The 19,899-nt window shown below is 30.2% G+C and overlaps 3 protein-coding genes across 7 annotated transcripts in view; 1 reads left to right on the top strand and 2 right to left on the bottom strand.

Moving 5' to 3' along the window:
- Positions 1 to 2,981, top strand: part of ast (single-strand DNA endonuclease protein asteroid) — a 3,957-nt gene extending 976 nt beyond the window's left edge. For both annotated transcript variants that reach the window (XM_018453163.1, XM_018453164.1), the window contains exon 2: positions 610 to 2,981. In XM_018453163.1, the coding sequence (XP_018308665.1) occupies positions 636 to 2,942 (2,307 nt within the window). In that variant the 5' untranslated portion in view covers positions 610 to 635 and the 3' untranslated portion in view covers positions 2,943 to 2,981. The remainder of the gene's footprint in view (positions 1 to 609) is intronic.
- A 115-nt stretch (positions 2,982 to 3,096) lies between these two features.
- Positions 3,097 to 3,709, bottom strand: LOC108725877 (uncharacterized). Its single transcript, XM_018453151.1, has 2 exons — positions 3,367 to 3,709; positions 3,097 to 3,273 (listed from the first exon to the last, which is right to left on the bottom strand). The coding sequence occupies exons 1-2, from the start codon at positions 3,655 to 3,657 to the stop codon at positions 3,139 to 3,141; spliced, it is 426 nt and encodes a 141-aa protein (XP_018308653.1). The 5' UTR covers positions 3,658 to 3,709; the 3' UTR covers positions 3,097 to 3,138.
- A 2,159-nt stretch (positions 3,710 to 5,868) lies between these two features.
- Positions 5,869 to 19,899, bottom strand: Orp8 (Oxysterol-binding protein-related protein 8). Of its 4 annotated transcripts, XM_018453183.1 has the most exons (17): positions 18,563 to 19,899; positions 18,018 to 18,264; positions 16,037 to 16,165; positions 13,842 to 13,894; positions 13,316 to 13,546; positions 13,104 to 13,248; positions 12,544 to 12,765; positions 10,058 to 10,611; positions 9,761 to 9,939; positions 9,488 to 9,665; positions 9,112 to 9,208; positions 8,818 to 9,014; positions 8,470 to 8,595; positions 8,153 to 8,401; positions 7,876 to 8,043; positions 6,788 to 6,960; positions 5,869 to 6,505 (listed from the first exon to the last, which is right to left on the bottom strand). In XM_018453183.1, exons 2-17 carry the CDS (start codon positions 18,148 to 18,150, stop codon positions 6,274 to 6,276), a joined length of 3,066 nt encoding a protein of 1,021 aa, XP_018308685.1. In that variant the 5' UTR covers positions 18,151 to 18,264; positions 18,563 to 19,899; the 3' UTR covers positions 5,869 to 6,273. The 4 variants fall into 4 exon arrangements, with proteins under 4 accessions (XP_018308685.1, XP_018308686.1, XP_018308688.1 ...); XM_018453184.1 differs by having other exon boundaries at positions 5,872 to 6,505; positions 10,058 to 10,266; positions 18,018 to 19,894; XM_018453185.1 differs by having other exon boundaries at positions 5,873 to 6,505; positions 10,058 to 10,212; positions 18,018 to 19,892.

Genomic DNA, 19,899 nt, shown 5'->3' on the forward strand with positions numbered 1-19,899 from the left:
AAATCGAGATATTTAGCGTTCAAGTTGTCAACTATGCAGATTAGGAAATCTGTCATACCGAATACATGTAGCGCTATTCTATTCCAAATAAATCCTAATCCATGTGGACAGTGGAGTGTGTAGACAGTAATGCTTGGCTACGCCGCGCCGAACGAAAAAAAAATAACATCCTACCCGCTTGGGGCCTAACCGCCTAGAAGTTACAGCCTAGACGGTGTCTGCTTGGAATATTCCTAAACCCAATGAAGACAGTGGGGTATGAGAAGTCTTTTTAAAGGCAGTAAAAACCCATTTGGAATTCTCACACTCCAAATATCATGGGTTAAAAATATTCCATGGGTTATGATTTATTTGGAATAGAATAGCACTACATGTATTCGGTGCGACAGATTTCCTAATCTCTATAGTTAACAACTTTAACGCTAAATATCTCGGTTCGCGGGGCAGAGCGGCGTTTTTTTCTGCCAGATTCTTTCTTTTCATACAAAAACGTGTCGAATGAGCCTAATTTTATCGAAATCGGTGGTGGGGGAGGTATTCTGTATAATTACCAAAATATCAATGCTTGTTATGTTATAGAAACTTATTGAATGAAGTTTTTATTTATAGCTTTTCCTGAAGAAAATTGACTTGGAATGGGTATCCCTGGTCTAACAACATACATATCGAATAATTCAAGGCGTTATCTTGAAAATTATGCTCTACACGACAGTTATTTAGTAATTGACGGCAATAACGTGTGTTGTCAATTATATACTTGGCATGCGAGATGCAATTGTGCTTTTGGTGGTGATTATGACAAGTATGCACAATGTGTGAGGGATTTTTTTGATCAACTCTTAAGATGCAACGTCACTCCACTGGTTTTGATTGATGGTGGTTGCGAAGATAAGAAGCTGAAGACAGTTATATCTCGAACTAAACAGAAAATTCATATTGCATCATATTATACTTTATCTTCTCAGCAGCGGACCAAATTTCTTCCTCTACTTATGAGAGAAGTCTTCAAAGATATCATGAATGAAAAAGGCATTAGATATGCGCAATGTATATTTGAAGCGGACAATACCATAGCTGCGATAGCGCGCATTCTCAATTGTCCTGTATTGAGTTACGATTCTGACTTCTATATTTATGGATCATTATACATACCATTCAATATGATGGAAACTAATGTAGATCCTAACCCGACAGGCAGGGGGGGTTACATAACACGCTGCAAAATTTATTATGTTGATAAACTTTTCCAGGTTCATTATGGATTAAACCAGTCTTTACTGCACTTAGCAGCAGTATTATTGGGAAATGATTATGTGAAGCAACATATGTTTAAAAACTTCTTCCGTCATCTGCCACGAACAGGAAGGAAGTACAATAATGAACAACAACGGCGTATAGATACGATATTTGATTGGCTACGAAGACACAGTTTAAACGAAGCTGTTATAGGAATACTAAGAAGATTACGAAAACAAGAACGCAGACATGTTTTAAATACAATAGAAAAGATAATAAATGGTTATATCAATGCACCATTGAATGTGTTACATATGCTAGGTATTCCTGCAGAAATCTTTTCAAGATCAAATATGCAGAATATGTCCAAGATGTATAAGTTTGAAGGTGATATATATAATTTGACATACATTGACGAAAGAATGCAGATAAATGAAGCAGAGCTAAGTGATGGGGAAGAAACAGAAGACAGAGAAATAGCAAATCTACTTGAAGAAAAGAAGTTAATTTCTAATAAGTTTTTCGTTGACAATTTGCCTCAGTGGTTTATTAACGAATTCAAACAAAGCAGATTCCCTTCCTATTTTATAGATTTACTAATGAGGAAGTTGTATGTTTGTCCTACACAAATTGAAGATTATTCCTACGTTTCATCTATTGTTGCAAGTTTAAAAATTATAGGTGTTATTTATGGATTATTGATATCAGGAGTTCAGGGAAGGAACTCCAATATGGAATATATTACCAGAGATGAGAATAAGAAAATAAAGCGCTATCAATTAGAGTATAGCGATAATATACTTGGTTGTAAACTACCTCCTTTACTCAATTTAAGAGAAGTATCCATTGTCATCAGAAGAGAAATTTTAAATACCACTTTGACAATCTCCAATGCGAAATATATAAATGAAATTCCATCAATTTGGATGTTATATATTGCAACCATGAAGTATTGGATAGATCAACAAGAGGAACCATCTAAATTTAGTTGTCATGTTTATTCTTTATTATTTGCTTTGTTATTCAACATAATAGATTATAATATAGGCTTTTATAGAACCGTAAGCAAATTCTATCAGAGTTATATTGAAATTATAGATAATATTCGACAGGAAAGAAAAATAGGAAATTATCAACCACAATATTCAATTAATGCTACACTTGCAGATGCCATTCACGAAGTTGATGCTAATGACTGCATAATTGTAGCCCCATTCTTTATATCTAATTATGAAGTAGATTGGAAACTGCATTCGCAACCGAAAAAATTTAATATTACAATTATTCATGGTTTTGCAGAGTTCCAAAATTGCTTGAGGCATAGCATGAACTTAAATGCATTATTGGGATATCCTTATGAACCAACTAGAGTTGCTAATGTGTTCAATGGTACATTATTGTATAATTTATGTAGCAATTTTAAAAAACGTGACGATGTTGAAGCTTATATTAATTTAATTTTGCAAGATTCCCCGAGTTTATCGCGTCTATTTAACATACTTTTGTTAAAAGTCAAATCTTTGTTTAATATTACACTAGAAAAGAAAGCCGATAAATGTAAGAAACAAAAAATAAAAAGACACGAAAAAAAAAAGTGTATTTCGCAGGAAGAAAATCATGAAGAAAATCCACCACAGGAAAGCACCAGCGAAGAATTTTACGATGTAAACAATTCGTTTTCCATACTTGGTACCATGCAGCATTAGACTTTTTATTATTTTATAATTAAATTGCGTACACTTGCGTCTTTACCATTTACATATTTCATATAAATTTGAATAATTTCTTTATATAAGTATATATATAAGTATATTATTTTTACACGCAACATATATATATATGTATATATATAAAATTTCATATCATATGGGACGTATATAAAAGTATGTCTAAAAAGATAGATTAGAAAAAATCTAAATCCTCGCTGCTATCAGTTTCATCGTTCTTAGAGGAATTCATATACTTGTGTCGTTTCTGATGTGATAGCGATCTTTTGGTATCTAATTTTTTCTTTCTCTTATTAGGTAACTGATTGTTCTAAATTGATAAAAGGACATTTATTGGATGGCTGCACTTTGTTGCATAAAAAATAAAAAAATTGATGTAAAAGAAATCAACGTATCGTATTACGTTTTTGTACATTTCCCAAAATGCGCTGATCGCTGTTTTAACAGCATTAGCCTCTTCTCGTAAAGTTGGTATACAATATTGGTCATCTCCATATTTAGCGATCAGTCCAACACAAACAGCATACTTCAGTTTTTCTTGTAATTCTTGTTCGAGAATTTCTAAATCGGTTTCAACCGGATAATGTCTCAGTATATGATCTTTTAAATTTTTTAATTTAACAAACAATTGACATTTTTGTAATTCTTTTACGGTTGCACGTAGCATCTGTGGCGTTATCGGGATCACTCCCATCTGAATACAAAATAAGCTTTATTAGAATATTTTATTCTAATCGAACATACATGTATAAAATAAAATAAGGAAAAATGTTGTATCTATGTACATTTACTTTCATTACAATAAAATATATATTAAAATAAATCAATTAAGATTTATAATAAAAAGATATAACTATGCTAAAATTAAGATTTATAATAGAATCGTTTCCTAAAGAAATATCTTCCTGAAATTTTTGAAAAAACGTCTAAGGATTTATTATTGACATATGTATGTATATATCATTGAGCAAATAAAATTTTGTAATATTTGAACTTACAACTTTTAATTTGTTATTAGTAGCATTGATTCAATAATTCTTGTTATTTTGACATAAGTAATTTTGACATTTTGTTTTGAATGTAACCGACAATTCATAATACACATATACATTCATTTCGTTGTTTTTATTATGATGGAATTAGACTATGTCTAATTCTACTATGGTTTTTACCTTTGAATCAAACTCGGTGAAATTAAAAAATAATAGGATATATATATATACGTATAAAGCTATTTTATTTGTAGAAAATAATACATACCCATTTAGAGAGAATTGAAGCAATTTAAGAAAAATATTGTATAATGATGTAAAACTTTATATGAATACTTTATTTATTTATTACCTAAAATGAATGACATCAGTCATAAACAAATAAAATGTGTACATATAATGTAACATTTAAGAGAAGTACGCGTATTCAAAAGTTCACGTAAAGATAATAAATGTCCAAGTTTCATGTTGCAATAATAAAGATTATTCTTATTTTTTTTCATAAAAGTAGAAGAATAATGTTAGTGGCCGATATGTTCCTTTTGCTAAATTACATATATTATTAATTATATATATACATATTGATTGTAGAATAATTAACAAACTACGTTTGTATACATATTTATATTTTCCTCTCTCTCATATAAATAATATTATCTATAAATAATTAATGTTATCTCTCAATGCATTAAATTAAATCTTTTATATTATTCTTTATAACATACTTTCATAATGTGGAGTGATTTAATTTGAAAATTATATTTAAAAAACTAGTTTTTACAATGTTTTTAAAAAAATATAAAATGTTAAAAAAAGAAATTTTTTGTCTATAATATCATTTAATATATAAAATAAGCCATGTATATATTTTTACCAAATTATAAGTATAAAAAAAAATAAAATCAGTTAATTTATTAACTTATTGTGACGAATTATGACTAAAATAATAGCTATTCCACTCTATTTTTTAGTTATATTATACAAATTTGTAAGCGCATTTAGCTATTTTATTTTAATATATTTTATTTTGTATGTGATATTAGTGGTATTAATTGATATTTTAGCAAATGTAGATTAAGAAAAGCTTTACTTCTTTCTCTTCATAATTTCAGAACAGTCTCAATTAAGTTTTATAATATCGACAAATGTGTATAAACAATAACCAAAATTGTTAATGTACAATTAATAAAAAGTATCAATGTCATAAATTAACCTATCGAAAAGCTTTTTGACGAATTATATATATTTATACTTTGATATATTTAATATTTTTAAATAATATGTTCACGCATAATTTGTAACAAGAAAATCCATATTTCTAATATATACAAAATTATAGATAGTTATATGCATAGAATGGTTTATACGTATATATTAAACTATACTATTTTATTGAATTTAAAATTTTCAAAAAATACATAAATATGTTATTGATTAAAAAAAATTATATCCGGTGAAACGTCAAGCGAGTTGGATAGATTCTTTTACACGCATACACGCGTGCGCACATACACACGCACATCCACCCACATAAATCTGATACTATTGCTATATCGAAATATCACATGACAAGCTTAGTAGTAAATGAAATATAAAATGTCATAAGCTTTCCGTACTGGAGTTTTTAAAGAAATTTTTTATCAATATTATTAAGAATATTTTGATGCAAATTATTCGATAATGATAATAAAGTTAATCGATTTACAAATATGAATAAGACAGCTTGATATAGATTATTTGAGATCACATCAGAATCAAATTATAACATGCTATTATATATATCATATATTAATACAGATTTAAATATAGCAGGATTTATAATAAATTATAGCTGTAAAAGTGACATCTAAATATTTTACAATTATGTGATTATATTACAATTTGGTACTGGCTGGTTGCAATAAAATTATATTAATATATATATATTATATATAATTCGAGAACTTATAATTCTTCCGATATTAAACCTTATATACAATATGGATTGTAACTTCTTGGATTTAAATTTTCTTATATTTCTACATCTATATAACAAAATATCATTGCACGGGATGTGTAACATGTAGAACTCTTAATATATATATATTTTTTTTCTCTTAATACTTTATATTTCTATATCAATGAGAATGTTTCACGTTATGGTGTTTTGAAATAAAAATTATATTATTATACTTCTTTTGTAAAACGATCCATTCCACCGTGATCATAAAATACCGACACCACGCTGCAAGAATTTTAGAAGATAGGAAAAAAAGTGATACATATAATTCAAATACAGTGTGACACAATAGATAGAGAGAGAACAATATTAAAATCCCTCAATCTTTAGTTGGATCATTATGCCATATGTTTAAAAAATATTGCACGGAAAAAACGATAACAATAATAAGTATAGTATCCACGAAACTCTTAGACATATTTATGGTATGATGCTGTTCACCAGATTCTCTTTGCTTTCTTACAACTTGTTCTACAATCTGCTGTATACGATTCAATTTCTCACCATGTTCTATCATTTGATGCTCAACTTGTTTCATTATGTCAATTAACCTAAAATGAATATATTTAAATATATATATATACAGCTATGTCACAGTCAAAGTGTTAACTTTAGTAAATGTATACATTTACATAGTATTTAGTACACATTTATTTAGTATACAATGACTATAGCAGACTACAGTAAGTGAATACATTCATAAAGTTAACACTTTGACTGGGACACATGCACGCACACACGCACATATTCACACATTATAATGTTCAAATTTTGTGCACATTGCTATATAGTTAATAATTAACAATATTTTTGTTACATTTTAATGTTCTTACCTAGTGGCTGAACGTTTTCTTTTTCCTAATGATTGACTAGAATCGGTATGTGCCTCCGCAGATGAACTTCCAGAATCATGAGTCTCTGTTAAAGGCATATTATTTGATAGCTGCCTCTTAGAAGATTTGAGCACTGATAAGGAGGAACGTGATTCAGCTTGTAATAATGGGATCTGCAACGATTTGTAATCTAGATGGTTAATCAGAGTTAAATACGTATTAACGATGTCTCCTAAGCTTGAAATCTAATTAAAAGTCTTTTTAATTCACATTTTTGAAACTATGTCTTGTCTTTTGTGTTAGAAATTGTTGTCAAACTACCTGATAAAATGCTTTCTAGATTAGTGAGCATACATGTTAATTAAAGTATAAATAGCAATAAATTTAAATAATTTGTCTCTCTTTTTATTTTACATTTGAGTATATTGTGATAATAGATATAAAATTTTAATTATTTATTAAAAATATAAAAAAATATAGAACAAATAATAGAAGCACTCTTTTTATTAACATGCATAGTCTTCTATATTGTGATCTAGTATCTTTTATATTTCTTTTTTCTATAATAAAAGCATGTTTTATGTACACAGACTTTAGAAAGCAAAAGTCATAGGGCAATACATGTACGACGTTCAAAAATATAAAAATTTAACTGTGGAAAATCGTATATTAAGTATAAATTTTTATTAAATTTTCTAAGATATATATTTAAAACGTACTTTGAATGTGTAATAATTTTAAATATATATAGTTTATATTAATCATAAAATAGAATTTTATAGAATCGATAAATGATTACGCAAAAATAATATTACTTTGATTAATAAATAGAATAATCTAATTAATATTAATACCAATGTAAATTACAAGTCAAGCGAAACAAGTTTATTAAAAATATCAGAGCTGTATACAATCTAGTCAAATCCATCGGTAGCAAATAAAATAAAACTGTATAACATGCAGTTGTTGAATAGTACTGCCGGAAAAAGAATAAAATAGACACATAAAGCGGTTAATTATTACTTATACAAATGTGTACAATGTTAAAACAGCATGCATAGTGCAAACTACATCTTACATCGCTGTACCTGTGATTGGGGGTCAGTAGAAACAATACTACCAGTACGCATAATAGGTGTTTTATGCCTAGTCTTTGTGCGCACTATATAATTTTCTTCATATTGTACTACATCGTTTCTCGGATCCCATGGTCTTATATCAGCATGCCGATAAACCCAATTTCCAGTTATAATATCCTAATGAAATCAGGAAAAGTTGGAAATTATTTTGCAAATATTAATATCTGATAAATATTTGACAATATATAAACATAAACATTAAATATGAAAATGATGTATATCGTACTTGAACGAAATATTTTGGAATCCATTCTTGTCCTAGACTCTTTCGCTCTTTAGCGCGTTCTCTTTGTGCTTCCTCAAGTCGAGTTTTAGCCTCAGTAGCGGCAACCTGGTCGTCCCTATTAATAGCTTGTGTAACAGCCAACCACAATTTTTCACTTTCCCATGATCCCTGATGTTCTAAAGGAACAGTATATTTTTTCAATCTTTTTTTGCGTATTTCCGGAGTAGGATTGAAGAAAATGTTTTCTTGCTGCAAAATAAAACATTACGTTAATAGTTATTTTAAATTATCAATTAAAAGATTTAAGTTTATTTTACCCCTGTCCGTTTGTCCGTTATTAAAATCAATCCATCCCAGTACCCCATAATAGTAGCCAAAGTTTCTTTTCCTAGGCGTATTCGTCCTACAACTTGATTCATTAATTCCGCACCGCCAAGAAACGGCTAAAAATATATATATTATTATAACATTTTTAATTATATTAACATTATTTTTAATCAAATTAATATTATTAATTTTTAATTTATTATTAAACCTTATTATAACATAAGAGATAAATATTAAGATTTCGTTATACTTTTTAAAACAAGATCGCAAACAAATCGCAATTTTATTAATAATGTTGATAATTATGTAAAAAAAACCAAATATATCATGTATATTACCTTAAGTTTAAATTCTAATTCTGTGTGATAGCCGGTCTTCTCACATGTTATGTTCACTTTTCCACCGAGTTCCATAGATAATGTCCCCATAAGAATGCCTTTGCAATGTGCATAAGGAATTGTCATTGTATAATCTTCGCCTCTCGGCAACATCGTCAATACAGCAATACCATCCAAAACTGCAGAGGTCGAATTTCCTGTAAGACATGTGTATTATGAGTAATGTTATCGCTATATACATCGGAAATATATATGAATATTACTACAGCCTATATTAAATAATAAACAAATTACCATAAAATTTAGATTTTGCAATGATCGTAGCACTGATAGTAAATCCATCTTGACGATTTGTCACATAAAATCCTGAGATAGGTGGATGATGCGATAACTAGTAAGAAAGTTTCAGATATATTTGTTAATACAAAACACGGTACTTTTTCATAAAAAAATAATGAATAATTAGCTGCATATATACATATATATGTATATATGCAGCTAATTATTTATATATTGATATTACATATAATAAATATATTACATAATATTGATTTTACATATAATAAAGGAAATCTGACTTATTGAAGTTACGATAATGGATTATTAAGATAATGTAAACAAAATCTAATCTGATTAATCAATTATTAATTTATTATTTTCTGGATCATACTTGTTCGGCTAAATAGAATGTTCTTGAACCATTAGGATGTTGCCAATAACAGCGGAATGTTTCGCCCAAAAGCGGATTATATGGCTTTTTCAAGCCTTGTGGTTTTTTGTAAAATCCCGATAAATACCATTTCACTACGGCTTTCATACGTGTAAATGCATCATCTTCCAATACTGCTCTGTAAAATGAAATAAAATTCAGAAATTATATTGTTTTGTATGTATTAAAAAAATCATAATGTACTAATATATTATATTACTACGTTTTACTAACTGGGACAATAAATCGGCGTGATAATACGAATCGGCTAGTTTTTCTAGAAATGACCGTGATTCCAGAATGAAAGTTGGCAATACAACTTTAGATAGATCCATGCCAGGGCGAACTTGTTTCATTAAGAACCATATCAAAGACTTTTGTTCTTCTTGCAGTTCTGTAACGACTTCACCGGCCTATTAATTGATAATAGTATAGTAACTTTTATAAAAAACAAAGTTCAACGAATTAATTATAATAAATATCTCGTTATAAACATGTATTCTAATTAAGAATTGCAGAGTTACTGTTTACCGTTCCAAGAATTTCATTTTCATTAGCTGTGTATGGTGTTTCGGTGATTGGCTCCGATTGATCTTCTTTGGCTGATGCTTCAGATTCACTGTCCGAGGCACTGATTTCAGCATCAGCTACTACTCCATTCTCTGGCTGACTAATATCGTCCAGGTCTGTATGCGAGGGGTACACAGGATCTAGCGTTACTACTTGACGGGTATCATACTCTAAGACATGTACAGAAGGAACAGTCATGCGACGTGCTGGGGAAACTGGTGGATGAGATGCAGAAGCAAAATATGAAGATCCAGATGGTTGAGTATCACCACCATCTGATTCCTCATTAGGGATCAAAGACGCAATATTTTCTTGGTCTGTTCCAGGTGTGGGAGATCGATCAAGTAAAAGTTTTTCCCAATACGCGACTGCGTGACAAAGATGTTGAAACATTGGAGTTGGCGAGGGACAAATACTTCTATCGCGAGTTACAGCGGGAGAGAGTGATTGCGGATGAGATAACAAGCGTCTTTGAGGGGTCGTAGGTGTTCTTGGAGCATAGCGACTTAAATATACTGTTAATGCAAAAAGCAGGATAAAAAAAGAAACATAACAGCGATCATTATTATAGTTCGTAAATTTAAATATATATATATATTTAAGATTAAATAAATTAATCATAATTAGTTTTTTTTACAAACTTTTAGTATCTTAAAATTTGAACGCATAGAAATATAAAAATATTCTTGGATTAACTGTTTTAATATGAATCTGTCCAAACTTGAACGCCATTGTAATTTTCGTACTAATTAGTTTAACTGATCTAACATTTAATATTCAAAATTAAAACAATAGTAAAATACGACCAACTGCAAATCGTCATTAAAGAAATTAATCGTCAATTCGTCAGAGAATTAGTTATTAAATTAGATGATAAAATTAGTTGGAATGATACTTTTACATAAAAATAACTTTTTAAAACATTTACATTAAACTCATGTAGCACTGCACAAATGAAAGTTATTCATTATTATGAATTATTTTTGTATGGTAATATAAATAAAATTTATATTGATAAAAAATTTGAAGTTATATTTTTATATTATACATATATAACATATTATATACATATACAATATATAGAAAATATTACAAGTTATTAAAATATTAAATTATTAAAAATCTTTTTGCGCGATTTTTGTTTGGTTATATAAAATTTATACCAAAAAAGTAATTTAAAATTAATTACTTTCACCAATAGAAGTGTAAATTGATAAATCGCTATGCATCATTCACAGATTTTACTTCTTGTACAACATACTTCTCTAATTATATTAAATGCCTTTACCAATCCAATTCTCTATTTATTTATTATTCTATCAAAAGAATTGATTGCTTATTCTTCTTTTGTTTTGTAAAAAAATTTCGATATATAATAAATTTAGTTTAATATTTATTATATAATTTTATATTTTAGTCCTAATTTTAGTGATAATCAAAATAGTTTGAACGTTGTACACCAATCATTCACGATCATACATAATCATGCATAATAAAAATTTATATTATATGTATACAGAGTGTTTGGAAAACAATGAAAAATCTTTCGTATAGGAGCATAATGGACTAAGAAGAAAAGTCCTCTACTACATTTTCGCAATTAACAAGATATTAATTACTAAAAATTGTCGAAAATTGGTATTCAATAATTTTTTACTCAAATACTATTGACTTTACAGAAAAATTGTAAAAGACAAAAATTGTTTATTTTCTTCTCGTAAGGTTCTGAGAATTTTTTCAGAATTTTTTCAAAATTTTTTAATACCGTATTTTTTCATATTAGTAAAAATAAGAAAATACAGTATTAAAAAGTTGATAAAAATTCTAAAAAAATTCTTAAAGCTTTATGAGAAGAAAATAAACTATTTTTGTTTCTTTCAGTTTTTCTGTAAAATTACTAAAGTTAATAGTATTTCAGTAAAAAATTATTGAAGACTAATTTTCGACAATTTTTAGTAATTAATATCTTGTTAACTATTGCGAAAATTGTAAAATGGTAGAGGACTTTTCTTCTTAGTTTAGTCCATTATGCCCCTACGCGAAAGATTTTTCATTACTTTCTAAACACCCTGTATATGTATAATATAAATTTTTATACACACATACACACACGCACGCACGCATGCACGTGTTCTTAGAACTACTTTTTTTAGAATAAGATTTCTTTTTAAGTATTAACAATGAGGCAATAATAATTTATAAAGAAATAAATAATAAAGATCAAGAATATTTATACTACAAAAAAATTGATCTCAAATTAGTTACTCTATGGATGAAAAACATGCAAAAAATTTAGAAAACCCTATATATGTATATATGCTATTATATTAGCATTTATTCATTAGCAATTACATTCTTTAAGTTTTATTAAACGCAAGATATTTCACTTGTATTACAAATTATATTTAAATATCGTAAGAGTAGGAAGCTATGTCAATGATACTGACCATGATCGTCAAAGTGCTTTTCATAATCAGCCTCGCTCCATTGAGTTTCATGAGTGGTGGTTGCATCGTGTGGTAAAGGACGCGGTAATGCGCTTGTCGAGCGTACTATTAACGAAGAACAACGTAACGACAGTTCAAGTGCGTCCAACCAACATTTGCCTGCCGCTTGAGATGGTGCTCGAAAGATTAAGTAAGATGTTGGTAAAGGTTGTACTACAGCACCTAAAAAATATTAATTTATTTGTAATTGTAAAATTACATGCGAGTACATATACATATTATATTGTATATATATGTCTATATATATATATAATCCTATCATTACAGGGAGGAACATAAGAATTTCCACAAAATGTTAACATTCCGATTATTACTTATAAAAGTTTGAAGAAATCACAGAATTTAAGACTAATAGGTGAGAACCAATCACGCCCAATTATATATACCTATATCTATTATTATATCTAAAGATTAGATTATAGGTGTTATCTATTAACATATTGCAAAAAATTGCTATACAAGAGCAGTATATGTACAATGTATATGATAGAGATATATACCAATAGCTTCTTTTTCTGGTCCTCGAGGAGCCCATATAGATTGCTCCAACGGATGAAATAATTTAAAACAAAATCCATCTTTTTTACTCGGACGTTCTATAACTTGACATGTATTGAGTAATACCGTTCCAACCCAATGATTACTCTGTAATTAATATCGCAGATACAATAAGAAAGGTAGAGTTGAAAAAAAGAGAAATGCAAACACAAACCTTCGTTTTTGGACTTTTGTACAGCAGCAATAATCCAGGTTTCAGAATACACCATAACTTGGTCCAACTTTTCAATGTGCCGCGAACTTTTAACCAATCACTCATAACAATAACGGTTGGATCTTTGAAAGAACTTAAAAGTTCATCGGCTACTCTTTTCTTTTCCATTCGATAATTCTTTCTTTGAGCCTTATACGATTCCTTTCGCGTTAATTTGCAAGAATCTAACGACTAAAAATATTATAAAAATATTATTCATTAAAAATACAAATTTAAATTAAAATAGATTATATCTTATTGTATTTCAATAAAAATAAAGTAATGGAGCGGTAGAAATAAATAAAAGAATAAATTATTTTTACTGATTGCACGATTTAAAAAAATATTGCTGAATAAAAGTCACGCATCAAATCTGTAATCTTTTGCTAATGAAACTTGCAGTCAACTTTTGCAAAAATTTGTTTCCAAGAGCTTTCTGGCTTTAATAAACAAAGAAATTGTACCTCAAGAATAGAGAATTATTTACCTTGTCTGATGAATTATCCATTTTTTGACTACCTTCGCCCATACCAGAGATCCCTATAACATACATAATTTTGAATTATTTTTTATAATTATATTTTGTACAGTCGTAATTATGCGAATTAGAGTGTGCCGAAATAGAATGTGTACGTAGAGTTTATTCTCAAAAAATTTTTAATTTTAGTAGAGATTAAAAAAAATTCATTTTTATAATATATTATTTTTAATGTACTGAATACACAGTGTATATTATATACATATTTTAATACAGTGCATACATTATAATAAGTACTTTTAGTTCATAAATAATCTGATCTGGATATATTTAAAAATAAGATTATATTATATTAATTTTTATACATGATATATCTAGTATATATAAATTATATGTATACTGTATACTGTATACCATGTATATTATTTCCATAATTATTTTATACACTTATAATTTACAGATATATTTTTTAACAAATGAACAAGCCCACAATTTTTATTATAAAATCAAACTTAATAATTTAAAAATGAAGGATAAGATAAAACTAAGTGTTGCATTTTTAGATAAAAATAATGCATACTTACAGATTATTAAAATAATTAAAGAAATCACACTCTTTATAATAACAATAAAACAATGCAAATATGTACAAATATGTTATTTCATATTTGTCTTATATACATGCATAGAATCTATGTATTCATCTAACTCTAGTTAAAATAGAATCTAATATAAAGTTACACAGATATTATTTTTTCTACACCGCAGTTAAACAAATCAAGACTATTTAATTCAAGAATCTCACTTCATGTTTAATTTATTTAATATTAGCTTTTATTGACAGCTTAAATAATCAATATTCTATTTCATATGCTTCATATTTGAAGCGAATAATTGTAAAATTTACAAAACATGTGTTTCACAAAACAGAAATAGATATAGAGTAATAATATTCAACAATATATAATAGGATAGAGCGGGGCTATTCTGTCAATTTCAACTTTAAAGTAATACGAAAATTTACAATAGCAAACAGTATCTCTTTGCAGTGACATGCTTATAATTACATTATACAATTATAATTGCTCCTTGAGGGCATACAAGCACAACTTTTAAATAATCAACAAGTTCTGTTCAGAAACATGAACATTATCATAAGAAATGGACGAAAAAGCCCCGCTCTATCCTAATAAAATTTATTATCTTGATTTGTTTTAGGAGCTTATTACAAATAAATTATAATTATACAATATTAAGTTATCTATTCTTACTATTTAAACAGACAGTATTTATTTACTGATTCGATGTATGTACATTTATGATTTTTAAATCATATATAGTACAAAAATCAGATTTTCGAAAAATTATTATTATATTAAATCGTATCCATTATGCTAATATATGCATAATATATAGAATGTTTTGCAAGATTTGCATCAAATCTCGCTAATACGTTTTAATAATTTTGTTTATTTTAAATTAAATTAAATTTTTTTATTTTTAGAATTTAGATTGTGCGATCTAGTTACAGATTTAAATCTAATTATTAAAATATAAAAAATTTTGATGTATATCAATTCTCAAAGATGCAAGGCAATTAGACATTATTGTAACAAAAAACATGCTTAAAAGAAAATACTCACTACTTTATAAAGAGATATTTAATATTAAAAATTAAATATTAAGACACATGCAATATATCCGATTTTTACTAAAAAATAAGTATCATCTATCAACCTACAAAAAGATAACTAAATTTTTATGCAAGCTTTATGAAACAGTTCAATACAATGCGACGTAATATTTGTATTATCGAGTTGTTACTCTGAGTTATATAATCAGGTCAATGTGTATATGTATATCCTTTTTTTTGTATTACTATGTTAATTACATAAACATTTTTTGCGTATCTGAAGCTTACCTTACAAGCATCATATAAAGTGCATAAGCCTTAAATGACATTACTATACAGTTTACAATTCGTAAAGAAAATTGCATTGAAACGAAATGCAAACACAAATGTCAAGGAAGCTATATAAGCCATACATAATTTCAGAATTTTTCTAGCGTATATGCATTCATTATATTGCAAAAATAAAAGCCTATAATATTAATCAAGTTTGGAAAGCTGCTTGTAACTGTTCAGAGTTATCCCAAACTATAGCAATGATGTATTACTTTCGAAAATATTTCTTGATTTATACCTGGAGAAATTGGAGGTGCACCGGCTGTAATATTTATGCTTGTTGCAAGGGACTCAGTTGATGGAAGTTTAGGTAATGGTGTAGACTGTGCTTGGACGCTGCTTCTTCGAAGTTGTCGATCCGCTGGTTCTACATATTTAGCACTCATTCAATTGCACTCAATATTTATTATCACATCTTACGTCACATTAAAATCTCAAAGAGCTATTCAATGATTAGTCGACAGTATAGACAGCCAGTTATATTTTCTACGTTATAAATAGGTAATATTAACAATAACATTATTTACGCATGTAATAATAAAAATAATGTCCTAATATTATTATCTTATATGTGATGGTGAGATGATAGTTGCAAAAACGCGCAATTAATCTGCAATTAAATGAGAGATATTGCATGTTTGTCTATCCTGTTGCATATATGTATATTACAAAAGAAGAAAAAAGATATGCATGCTTAATTTATACATGCGCGATTGAGGACATGCTTCATATTGCTCCATGCAGCCAAGCAAATTACATACCGAATATTTACAAAAAGAGAACTAAACATTATTCTCAAAGTAACATAATCAATAATACATCATAATTCAATAAATGTTTCAAAAAATATTAGTGTACGTAAATTATTATTAATGAAGTAGTTTAGACATATTTGCAGATCTTGTATAATTTCCACACTACGTTTTTTTATCTGTTGTTTTATATCTGTGTATCGTGTTTTGTATACGGAGTATCAAAACAGTCATGTTTAATAAAGAGACTCATTATGTGAAAATGTTATCCAGAACACCAACTGAACCTTTACATTTCATCCAAGAGCTTACAATAATCAATGTAAAATCATACATTGTCCCGATTGTATTGTATATGACAGGACAAAACCAGTATAGAGAAGTGGGTCGTAAAGAAGGAGTTATTATCCACAACTAACTACAATGCTTATAACAGAATAGGGATTCCTACTATAATATGAGAAATGATTTGTTACACTCTCAAGTATTGATTTCCATTTTTCCAACAGTCGGACGTGCTACAGTATGTATTTCATTCATATTAATAAGCTACTATAAGTGTACATCTGACATGTCATTGTCAGGATTACTAAGCATTTCACATAAGAAATATGTTGCAAAAGGGAGACACGCAAACAATATATAAATATTATTGTAACAAAACTGTTATGTTATACTTAATGTACGTTACGTGTGTTAAAGATATTAAAAGTATATTAAATGTAGGTATATTACTTTCATTTTTCCTCCTTAAAGACATTGTTGAATGTCTAAAATATTTTAGGAAAATGTGATTGTTAAAAAATAAATGCATTTTAAAGAAATCTATACATTTATAAATACTGAACTGTGACACATAAAAATAAATATTCTGACCTGTGTATATAAAGGTAGACATTACGTAAACATTAGAAATTGTATATAATTTATGAGACCGTTACATAAATCTATTGAATTTCAGATCACTAATAACAGGAAAGAGTTTTGCAAAAACATGCCGCAATTACATCTATTTGTTCTTAATTGATATGATTCAGATGTCAATGACAAAGTTCTTACAATAAAAGTTCTTACGATAAAAGTTTCATAAAGTTCATAAATTTTGTTAGGAAATACGCACATAATCTTTGTATAAATTTGTATGTACAATATGTAATTACGAGGCTCTTTTAATTCCATATTTTTATGCTTCCCTATTTTTAATATCAAGTAATTTGTACAATTTTATATTTTTGTAAGTGTGCTCGACAGCTGTTCTTAATTTCACAATTTCTTACAAACTAATTATCAATAATTATAATTAAATAACGAGTAAGACACATAAATAATCATTAACATCATTACAGTGTCTTATAACGACTCAAACTGTTTACATCTTGGCATCATTGCACATTTGACGTTTTCTTACTAAAATATGAAAACACAATACGTAATATAATAGCGAGACATAAAATAAACAACACTTACGACTGAGGGATCTGCTGACGTTTGGCGGTGTCATGGTCTTGTAGGAGTCCGCTGAACTTCCAACAGGTACAGAATGAGTCTCCGGCTGAAGACGATGCTCTCCACCAGGCACCACAATCGGTTGCGAGCTCATTGCGAGATTTAGGATCGACGATTCGTACGTCGTCAATTTTAACCTGACACAAAGACGCGCGCTACATCCTTCCGCGTCAAAGCTGACGAACGTAGTCCATCGTAGTTCATCTAGCTGAACATAGCTAGACGATTTACCGCCGTGGAGACGCTTGACGCGCGTAGGAAGAAACGCCGCGCGCACGAGACGGGCAGCAGTGCGTGTTTACGTTCGTCGTATCACTGCTACGCGAAACGTGCGTCGCGTCGCGTTGCGTCGCGGCGCGGCGACTCGCACCACGTCTTCCAACGATCGGTTGGCGACTGAGAGACGTGTCAATTCATCGTGGCAACGAATTAACGCGGTAATCAGCGCGCGTCGCAACGCGACGGAGAAACGTGGACGAGACGCATCGCGATTAACCGGCGAGAACCTTCAGCGCTTCCAGTTCCGCCGCACGTCGTCGCCGATTATTCCTCTCGGTCGATCACTTCCGTCCGAAGCCGCGGGTCGCCGCGCGCAACGAAGCCGGACGGAACACGATGTCGCGTGAACACTGACGGCCTCGATCGCACACCATCGATCTACATTCTAACCGTGCGATCCACTCGTCTCAAGCTCTCACGGTTCCCAAAGCGCGTGCGAGAGAGAAGGAAAGCGTGCGAGAGAACGAGACGGAGAGAGAAAGAGAGAGAGAGAGAGAGAAAGAGTGCGCGCGCGCGCGCACACAATTCCGACCGTGTCGCAACTGCAACTGGCTGCAACTCACTGCGTCCTGCGACGTCTGCAACGCCCGCAACGATCGCGGCAACGTGACGCGAGCCACGCTTGATGCTGGTAGGACGAATAAGAAGCCGTGGAGGAAGCCTCGACTCTCGCTTATTAACCGACGGTGTCGCTGCGCATCGACAAAGAGACGCTATATCTCGTCGTGTCGTCGTGTGACGCACGACGAGATCCAACCATCCAACGTGATCCTACTGTCGTACCATGTCGCCGATGACTCTCTTTAAGTTCACGTTTCTCTGTGGATGAATCTCCGCTCCTCGGTTTAACGGACGGTCGAGCGCTCCGCTGGAATGTCCGGCATTTTTTTTTTTCCTGAAAGCGCAGCCGGCCGTGACCGATGACGTTTCGTGTATATATACGTAGCTGGCCCGATTGTGTGGCTCTCGTTATCGCGTTCCGCATCTGCCGGTTGACCTCTTCCTCTTTGTCTTTCTTTCTTTCTCTCTCTCTCTCTCTCTCTCTTTCTCTTTCTCCACTTTGAAAGGACTGATCGATCGTTGATACGTGTGAATTTTTAATAATCGCGGTCGTCACACGCCCCACCCACGATCGTTCCAATATTAACTGACATATCCATCTTAATGCTCGCTTCTCCGCCTCCGCTACTGTGCGTTACACAGCGGCATATTGTAATCTGAAAGAGACGCTAATTCTAGATTGATTAAAACCGGCGACCCGCGCGGCGGTCCGCAAACTAGCGCATCGTTAACCTCGACGTTCTATAATGGAATTTTCTCCGATCCAGCGAAGCTCGATTTTCGCTAATTTGCTGAAAAAAATTTACACGCGTATAGTTACGAGCGTACTCCAAGTACTCGGAGCCATCTGGCTCCGAATTAAACGAATTAATTTCAGGCTTTCCCGTTTTTCCCTCTCGCCGTTCGCATTATGCGCAGAATCGTGATGCAGCGAGAAAGAGACAGGAAAAGAGAGAGGGAGAGGGAGGAGAGGGAGGCAGTGAATCGATAACTCGGCGTCATT

Source organism: Mycetomoellerius zeteki, unplaced genomic scaffold (assembly GCF_001594055.1).
Source record: "Mycetomoellerius zeteki isolate Tzet28-1 unplaced genomic scaffold, Tzet1.0 scaffold366, whole genome shotgun sequence".
NCBI classification, from domain to species: domain Eukaryota; kingdom Metazoa; phylum Arthropoda; class Insecta; order Hymenoptera; family Formicidae; genus Mycetomoellerius; species Mycetomoellerius zeteki.

Excerpts from the sequence above, each read along its gene's own strand:
- LOC108725877 (XM_018453151.1), bottom strand. The coding sequence starts at position 3,657 with ATGGGAGTGATCCCGATAACGCCACAGATGCTACGTGCAACCGTAAAA. Across the intron at positions 3,274-3,366 it reads TTTGGGAAATGTACAAAAAC|AACAATCAGTTACCTAATAA; the intron begins GTAATACGATAC and ends TTATCAATTTAG.
- Orp8 (XM_018453183.1), bottom strand. The coding sequence starts at position 18,150 with ATGAGCTCGCAACCGATTGTGGTGCCTGGTGGAGAGCATCGTCTTCAG. Across the intron at positions 9,940-10,057 it reads AAAATGAAATTCTTGGAACG|GCCGGTGAAGTCGTTACAGA; the intron begins GTAAACAGTAAC and ends ATCAATTAATAG. Across the intron at positions 9,015-9,111 it reads TGCAAAATCTAAATTTTATG|GAAATTCGACCTCTGCAGTT; the intron begins GTAATTTGTTTA and ends CATGTCTTACAG.